General features: G+C 53.2%; 1 protein-coding gene across 1 annotated transcript in view; it reads right to left on the reverse strand.

The window, feature by feature from the left end:
- LOC113823000 (Muscle-specific protein 300 kDa) overlaps positions 1–9,275 on the reverse strand; it is a gene marked incomplete in the record, with an annotated part of 352,771 nt that overhangs the window by 104,113 nt on the left and 239,383 nt on the right. The window contains 4 exon segments of the mRNA XM_070135434.1: positions 275–796; positions 927–1,448; positions 1,573–1,686; positions 4,407–4,581. Of these exon segments, the coding sequence (XP_069991535.1) occupies positions 275–796; positions 927–1,448; positions 1,573–1,686; positions 4,407–4,581 (1,333 nt within the window).

The following is a 9,275-nucleotide window of genomic DNA, read 5'->3' on the forward strand; positions in this document are numbered from 1 at the left end:
AAGGCAGAAAACGCGGGTCGTGGGCTACTGTTATGTCGTCATGACTGCTGGAGAGATGAAGTTGCTAAGGTATGAGCCTGCGGTCGGTCCCTCGGGAGAGCGCCCCTGGGCACCAAAGGGTCTTCCCTGGTTACAGAAAAGAAGACGATTCGTCGAGCGCCTGAGTGCAAGCAGACTCCTCAGGTGTGCCAAGCGAGCTCTCCGAGTCGCCTCCGCAGACCCATACACCCGTCGAGAGAAAAAGTAGCCCGGCATGTATGTTCACAATACTTACCTGCTGGTAGGCGTCCATCTGGTGGACGCAGGCCTCCAGCGTCTTGCAGTCCTCCTTGACGGTGGCCTGCAACTCCTCCAGCCGCGCCTGCAGGAGCTCGTTCTCGTGGGCCACCTGGGCCTCGGCGCACATGCGGTCTCGGAAGTGCACCTGCAGCTTCTCCATGGCCATGACCAGCTTCGTCTTCTGGATGGTGACGTCGGCCAGCGCCTTCTCGCGGGAGGCCAGCTGGTCGCGCAGAGAGCGCTTCTTGTTCTGCGGGTTGTCCAGCGCCTGGCGGGTCTTCTCAATCCAGCCCGCCACGTCCTTCGACTTCCGCTCGCACTGCTCCCATTCCTCGGTCATCTCCTGCAGGAGAGCCATCAGCTCCTTCAGGCTGCTCTCCACGTCCGCTTTCTCTTGCTCCATCTCGGCTTGCTTGTCCGTCAGGGGCCCGACGTTCGAAATCTGGCTAATTTTGGCCAGCTCTGATGTCATTTCAGACACCTGTTTGCTGGCCCACTTGCAGTCCTTCACGGCAGCCTGGAGGAGAGACGAAGCAAGGAAATCGCAAATGAGAAAAAAAGTAAAAAAGCGACTTACCGAATCAAAATGAATCTCATCATAAAATGCAGACATCTCCAAAAACGAAAACCAAAAAACAAAAACTCACCGCATACTCCTGCAGTTTGGCGCGGCCCTCGGCCAGCGTGGCGAACTTCAGCGGCTCCGACAGGAAGTTCCTCTGCCTCTCCACCCAGCTTCGCAGCGAGTTGTAAAGCTGGATGAACTGCTGCCACGACTCGAGGGAGTCGCCCACCTGCGCCTTCTTGTCCTCCAGCCAGTTGCGCACCTGCTGCAGCTGCTCCGTGAGGGACGTGATGGTGGTGGCCACCAGCTCGCGCTCGTTATGGTTGCTGGTGCGCTGACAGATCATGTGTCCGTGGCGGGTCAGCCTCTCCAGCTGGTCCGTCACGCTGCCGATTTCGCAGTGGATCTCCTGCAGGAATTCCTTGAGCTTGTGAGGCTCGACGGTCTTGTCCTGCACCTTGGCCTCCGCCGACTGGATCCAGGCCTGCACGGACTCGACGTCGCGGTTGTACTCGAAGCGGATGGTGCGCGCCCGCTTCGCCTCCACGTGCTGGTCATCCATCTTCGCCTCCGTGCTCTCCGCTTCTAACTCTAGATTTGACAGCTGCAGGAGAGAACGAAGCAAAACAATGACGCAAAACAGTGGAAATGAGAGAGAGACTGAAACAAGTTATGGGAAATGACAGTTCACGAGTCAAACGACACACGACGAAGTGTCACGGACGTACCTGGCTTGCTATCTCCGGTGGGAGGGACCTGTTCTCCGTTATGTAGTGACTCTTGGTCTTGCTGATGAGCTGTTTGGCTTCACTCGAGGCTTGAGACACACGTGATCCAACAATCTACGGCAAAGATGATAAAGAAAAATAAACTTGCTGTTGCTTTGCTTTTCCGACTACTTCCCTCGTGTATATGGGAAGGAGGCTTGTATACACAGTCTTTCTATATATAAACTGTCACAGTACAATTAATATCACATGTAAGTATCCATATCACAGTAAAATCACTCCTCGATCTCCGACTAAAAGTGGAAGCTGCAAACCCCCCGCGTCAAGCTAAAAAGTAGATGTCAAGACAACGCCGATGGGGTTGGGGGGCGACGCGAGGTGGCGGCGGCGGGGGGAGGGGGAGGGGACGAAGTGGATCCCTCGCACTATCCGCTCCACCTTCCACCCTCCGTCGTAAGTGTGTCCCGCAAGTGTACTCTCCGACCTCGCCCGCAATCGTACGCGCCGACGTTCATATCGCTCAGGGAAAGGGTTCTCTGTCCTGCTCACGAGGGCTCGCAGCTCCCACTGACTCCTCTGCCCTTGCTGGCCGCGCGCCACGGACACCAGGGGCGGGGCGGGGGAGGGCGAGGGCGGGGGGGAAGGGCGGAGGCAGGAGGGAGGGGGGGAGGACGGAGGCAGGTGGGGCCCAGCTGGGGAATGGGAGGGTGCGGGGAGGGAGAGACAGAAGGGAGGGAGAGAGGGAAGGGAGGAGGGGGATGGAAGGGGGGAGAAGTCGAGACTGTTGCACGTGGCGCCAAACGCGGGTGAGTGAATGCTTCTGCGTGTGTAAGTGCGTGAGTCCGTCGACGCGTGTGAGTAAGAGATAAAAATGAGTAAAGGAACAACTAACCCCCAAGAGTGGATTAAAGTGTATGTGTCCCGTGTTCGCGTACGGCGAGTGATCGGGAACGTGTGTGTGGCTGTGCGTGAAGGGCTGCACGTGCCACTGGATCCGATCAATAAAAAATATATATATAAAAAACAAGCGGAAACAAACCAGACGGACAGCCGGACACCAACCAAAGGGGAAAAAGGGAAACGTGTGATCGAGGAGGAGGGGCTGAAGCAGGGGCGAGAGGCGCTCTGGGCACGCTGGATGGGCGTCGCGGGATCAGGCGAGCGCGGCCGGGTGGCGTGAGCGTGGGGTGATGCAAGAGCGCCCCGGGGAGGCCTCAGGCAGGGGAATCGTCACGAAAAGGGTGCCAGGGCAGGTGAAGTGCCAACGTGCCCAGGGACGGTGCCAAGCCCTCCGCCACATTGCTACATATAGCTGCGTTGCCGATGCCGTAAGGGCGCCATTGAGGGGCAGGGGGAGGGGGAGGCAACGGCGTGCGAGTCGAAGGGCACGGAGGAGGGGGGGGGGCGTAGGGGGAGGGAACAGGAAGCAGGAGGGAGGTGTAGGAGAAGAGGGGAGGAAGATAAGAAGAAAAGGGGAGGAGTGGGGAGGAAAATGCTGGACAGAAAGAGGAAACGGCAAGGGAAGGGAGGGTGGGGATCTCAACCACCACTTTCACGCCCTTAAAGCCGCCATCGCGGCGTGAAGACCGACCGCGGTGGGCGGGGCGATGACAGCCACATACCCCTCCCCCCTCGCGCCCCCCCCCCCTCCTCAGTGTCCCCCTCATCTCATGCCTGCTTGCTTGCTTTCCCGGAAATGCCGAAAGAGACACAACGGCATCTAAATAAACGTCAACTGCTACCCGGACATACACAAACACATAAACAAACATGCACGTTCACACGTTCACATACAGACACATGATATGCTCCCGACCACGCGGTGCACCACCACCATGGCCGTCGATTGCACCAGAACGAGAACCGATGTGGATCCCCAACGTCCACCCTCACTCCTATCCCCCTCCTCGCCCTCTCCCTCGCCCTACGTCTGACTCACTCTCAAAATCCTCCTCCTCACTCATACACGCACTCCCTCCCCCTTCCTCTTCCCTCCTCCTCACCCTCTTCCCATTTACTTTCCGTGTACTACTCTCCCCTCCCTCTTCCTCCTCCTGCCTCTCTCTATCCTTCCTCTATCTCCCCCTCCTCCTCCGCCTCCTTCTCTCTCTATCCCTCCCCCTATCTTCCCCTCCTCCTCCGCCTCCTTCTCTCTCTATCCCTCCCCCTATCATCCCCTCCTCCTCCGCCTCCTTCTCTCTCTATCCCTCCCTTTATCTTCCCCTCCTCCTCCGCCTCCTTCTCTCTCTATCCCTCCCTCTCTCTCTCTCCTTCCCCATTCCCTCCTCTTCCGCCTCCTTCTCTCTCTCTCTCTCTCTCCTTCCCCATTCCCTCCTCCCTCCTTCATGGCCCACCTGCCCGTCTTCCCATGGGCGCCCAAGGAGACGCGATTCATGCCTGGAATTCCACTCCGCAACGGAACCGCCTTGGGAATCAACAATGCCAGACCTCAGCAGCCTGCTCCTACGCGAGCTCTGTCCTTCTGCGTCCTGTTATCTTCCTCTTATCCTCTTCTCTTGTAATCTTCTTCATCTTCCTCCTCCTCCTCTTCACTTTACTTCCTTCTCCCCCCGTCTCCTTTCACCCTCTCCTCCCTTCTCCTCTTCCCCTTCTTCCGTCTATCCCCCTCTTCCAAATCACCTGTCTCTCTCCCCCTCCTCCTCCTCGTCCTCCTCCTCCTCCTATTCTTCTTCTCCCTACCCCATTCTTCTTCTTCCTCCTCCTCCTCCTCGCCCTCCTCCTCCACCTCCTCGTCCTCCTCCTCCACCTCCTCGCCCTCCTCCTCCTCCTCCTCTACCTCCTTCTCCTCTTCATCACCATCCTCTCGCATTTACCTGTAATTTATCCAAGACGGCCGCGTGATCGTGGTGGTACACGTCTAGCGCGGCGACCTCGCTGGCTGCGTCCTGGAGGACCCTCTTCGCGTCGTTGAGCTGCGCCTGAAGGTGTTCCACGAAGGACGCCTCGCCGCTCAGCCACGTCAGCTTACCTCGGAGGCTCTCGACCAACCTGGAGGAGGCGATGCGGGAGAGAAGAGAAAAAAAAATGATTAGATGAATGGTTAGGATGGAAAGAATTTCGAAAAATAGATATTTTCTGAAAGGAAAGAATGGGATAACGAGGTTAATATTACCAAAAAAACAAACAAACAAACAAACAAACACAATCCCCCGAACATAAGAACAAAAACCACCTAACCAACCGACCTAAAACCAAACAAACAAAAACATTGACAATAACCACGCATTAAAAAAAGACCCACACCTCGGGAATACAGACACACACACGCACGCCCACCACCACCCGCCCGCCCACACGCCCACCTTCACGCGACGGGAATATGAATCAGAGACACAAAGAGTCGTCGCGTGGTTAGAATACGTAGTCGTTCAGTCGTTAAAATGGCGGACCTGCATTCGTCTTCGGATGACCTAGAAACCCGATTTTTCTTTTTCTCTCTTTCTAATACAAGGGTCGGGAAGAGGAGGAGAAGGGAAGAGGGAGGGAGAATGAGAGAAGGTGGAGAGGAGAAGGGAAGAGGAAGGAAGAATGAGAGAGAGTGGAGAAGGGAAGAGGAAGGGAGAATGAGAGAGAGTGGAGAAGGGAAGAGGAAGGGAGAATGAGAGAGGGTGGAGAGGAGAAGGGAAGAGGAAGGAAGAATGAGAGAAAGAGTAATTGGAAAGAGAGTGAAGAGAAGAGGAAAGAAGAATGAGAGGAAGGGTAATTGGAAAGAAAGTGAAATTGGGAAAGGGAAGAGGAAAGACGAGCGATAAAAAGAGTAATTTGGAAAGAAAGTGAAGAGGAGAAGGGAAGTGGAAGGAAGAGCGAAAGAAAGGGTAATTGGAAAGAGAGAGAGATGAAAGAGAGAGAGAGAGAGAGAGAGAGAGAGAGAGAGAGAGAGAGAGAGAGAGAGAGAGAGAGAGAGAGAGAGAGAGAGAGAGAGAGAGAGAGAGAGAGAGAGAGAGAGAGAGAGAGAGAGAGAGGAAGAAAGAAAGAGAAAGAGAATAGAGAGAGAGAGAGACCAAAGAGAGAAAAGGAGAGCAGGAGGAACAGCAGCAGCGCCAGACAGGACAAAGAGCTTGAACAGCAAGCAGCATGCCTACCCCCCCCACCCCCCCACCCCCTCACGCTAGGGCCCGGATCTAATCGGCAAGTTAATCCTACGCGATTTTCACCCATGAGGATTCACCGAAAAAAAATCTTCCTATGCACTTTGGTTGACGAAGGCGAGTGTTATGCGCGGAACTGAAGAGCGTGTGTGTCTGTCGGTGTGTATACATGTAAACACACAGACATACACATACACATACACACACACACACACACACACACACACACACACACACACACACGCACGTACACACACACACACACACGCACACACACACACACACACACGCACGCACAGGTAGGCCGTCCACCATATGGATCTGTCGGCGACACAGAAACCGGACACAGGCAACCGTTTTCTTGCACAATCTGCCTAAATTCCAGCGAAGGAATGTTCCACAGCAGTTGGAACTTGCGAGGGGGGAGGGGCGGCATTCCCACTCCCCCTTTTCCCCCTCTCCCCTTTTCCCCCTTCCCTCCTCCCCTCCCCTTTCCCCCCCTCCTCCTCCTCCCTCCCCTTTCCCCCCCTTCTTTCCACTCCTTCTTCCTCCCCTCCCCCTTCCCCTCATTCCTCCCCCCCTTCCCCTTTCCCCTTTCACACCCTTCCCCCTTTCCCTCCTCCACTCCTCTCCCCTCCCCTCCCCCCTTCCTCCTCCCCTCCTCCTTTCCCCTTCCCGTCTCCTCTTCTACATATGCTTCCCTTGTTCCCTTCCCTACACACTAGATCAGGGTCAAGGTGTTAGGTGTCAGGGAACAGGGGGAGGGTGTGTGTTGTGGGAGGAGGAGGAGGAGGAGGAGGAGGAGGAGGAGGAGGAGGAGGAAGAGGAGGAGGAGGGGGTGAAGGAGGAGGAGGGGAGGAGGAGGGGAGGAGGAGGAGGAGGGAGGAGGAGGAGGAGGAGGAGGAGGAGGAGGAGGAGGGGGGGAGGAGGAGGAGGAGGAGGAGGAGGAGAAGGGGGAGGGGGGGAAGAGGAGGAGGAGGAGGACGGGGGAGGTGGGGGGGGAGGGAGGAGGAGGAGGAGGAGGAGGAGAAGAAGGGGTGATTGTGGGAGAGAAGAGGAGGTCGAAGAGGAGGAAGAATAAGAGAAAAAGGAACAAAAAAGCGAAGGAAAATGAAAACGGAAGACAAAAAAAAGAAAGATGAAGAAGAAGAACAAGGAAGACGAGGCAAGCGACCTTGATCGATGAACAAAAGCCTTGAACAAACAACAGCATCTTCTTTCGCAAAAGCTTTAGTCGCTAATGGTCTGATGAAAAGAAGAGAGAAGATAATAACATGACGTAGAGGAGAGAGAAGGAAAATTATAAATGCAAAACGGATGGGTGGGAAAGTGTGATAGGTGTAGTGCAGAGGAGGAAAGAGAGAGGAAGGGATAGGGATAGGGAGAGAGAGGGAATGGAAGGAGGCTAGTTTGAAGGAGATGGAGTAGGGAGTAGGGAGAGAGAGAGAGAGAGAGAGAGAGAGAGAGAGAGAGAGAGAGAGAGAGAGAGAGAGAGAGAGAGAGAGAGAGAGAGAGAGAGAGAGAGAGAAGAGAGAGAGAGAGAGAGAGAGAGAGAGAGAGAGAGAGAGAGAGAGAGAGAGAGAGAGAGAGAGAGAGAGAGAGAGAGAGAGAGAGAGAGAGAGAGAGAGAGAGAGAGAGAGGATCGAAAAAAAAGGCATAGAGAGAGAAAAAACGAAAAAACAAGAGAATCCCCCCCCCACAAAAAAAAAAAAAACGAAAAACAAAACAAAAACAAACAAACAATAAAAACAGACGAAGGAAAACGAAAAAAGCGAATAGCGGAAGAGAAAACACAGGAAGCAGGTGGAAGGCGCGACACAAGAGCCAGCAGCAGCAGCCACGGAGTCCGAAGCAACCACCCAAGTATTGATGCGGCTTTAGTCAAGTCGATCTAAGCTGGGCCTCGTCCTTGGAAAAATTCACGTACTTCCAGGAGGGGGAGGTGGAAGGGAGAAGTGGAGGAAGGAAGGAAGGGAGGTGGGAGAAGAAAGGGAGGAAGAAGAGGGGGGATAAAGAGAGTGAGAAAGGAGAAGTGGAAGAAGGAAGGAAGGTGGAAGAAGGGGAGGGGGTGGGGTAAAGAGAGGAGAAAGGGAGAAGTGGAAGAAGGAAGGAGAGAGGTGGAAGAAGGGAAGGGGGGGGGGGGGTAAGAGAGAGGGAAAGGGAGAAGTGGAAGAAGAAAGGGAAGGGAGGGAGGTGGAAGTGAGAGGGATAAAGAAAGGGAGAAGTGGAAGACGGAAGGAAGGGAGGTGGAAGAAGAGGGGGGGATAAAGAGAGGCAGAAGTGGATGAAGGAAGGAAGTGGGGTGGAAGAAGAAAGGGAGGAGGAAGAGAGAGGGGATAAAAGAAGGGGAAAGGGAGATGAGAGGAAGAAGGAAGCGAAGCAGGGGGATAAAGAAAGGGAATGGGCGAAGTGGAAGAAAGAAGACCAAAAGGAAGGAAGGAAGGATCAAGATGGGAGAAAGGGAGGAGGAAGGGGAGGGGAGGGGTAAAGAAAGCGAAAGGGAGAAGTGGAAGACGGAAGGACAAAAGTAAGGAAGAAACAATATGGGAGAAAGGGAAAAGGAAGGGTGGATAAAAAAAATGTAGAAATGGGAGGAAGGAAAAAAAAAAGAAGGAAGGGCGGAAGCAGGATAGAAGTGGGAAGAGGAGAAGGGGCGTAGCCGGAGAAAAAAAAGAAAAAGAAAAAGAAAACAAATAACGAAGGATAGGCGCGAGAGAAAGGAGGAAGACGGCTGGAAAGCAGGAAGAGCGCATAAACCGAGGAGGAATGCATGACACTTGACATTCAGTCTCCAGGACCGGACGTCTACTTCGATATGACAAGCGGCGCGGTCGGGCGCTGTCATTCACCATCCTTCCTTTAAAATAACCCTTCCCTCTATTTAAAAAAAATCAATAAATAAAACAACATATGGTGAAACTACATCCATATGTTACCTCGAATCCCAAAGTAATTAAGTTCCCCTTTAAAACGAAAGCCAATAAACGTGTCTGAACATGTACACCAGAGGAGAAATCAAGGGCGATGGTGCCAAATCGATATTCACCTTGGTCATATCTCAAGTTCATAGAGCTGCCAAGGTTACCAAGTTCAGGTCGGTGTAACAAGCAAGGCAGTGTTGCCAAGATCCAGGGTAACGGCAGCGATCTCCTCGAAATAGATCATCACCAAATGTCTATTTCACTCGAGATTTAGCAGCACATGGTGATGGCGTGAGCGGTCGGGCGACGTCGAATCAAAGACAAAAACAAACAGTCGTTGTGTCTACGCATTAATCTTGATTACATTTTTTGTTTATATATATAGATCTATATATAGATTACATCTAATCTTATAGTTTGTGTATAAATATCTTCTTTTTTGTATATCACAGCAAAATGTGGACTCAGGGTTTTGGTACACTAGCCATCAATAATCTATTCTAATGAATTGGTTATAACAATCTAACTTAATTTGACTATGCTTGTCCACCCCCTGTGTGGGCCCTGCTTGCCTCCTCTCCTTTAACTTGATAAAACATGGATACACGACAGTCAACTCTTTACAGTCTTAATTATCGACATATAAAACAAATCGAAAAAGCCACGAATCGAA

The sequence above is a fragment of the Penaeus vannamei genome, chromosome 20 (genome assembly GCF_042767895.1).
Source record: "Penaeus vannamei isolate JL-2024 chromosome 20, ASM4276789v1, whole genome shotgun sequence".
NCBI classification, from domain to species: Eukaryota; Metazoa; Arthropoda; class Malacostraca; order Decapoda; family Penaeidae; genus Penaeus; species Penaeus vannamei.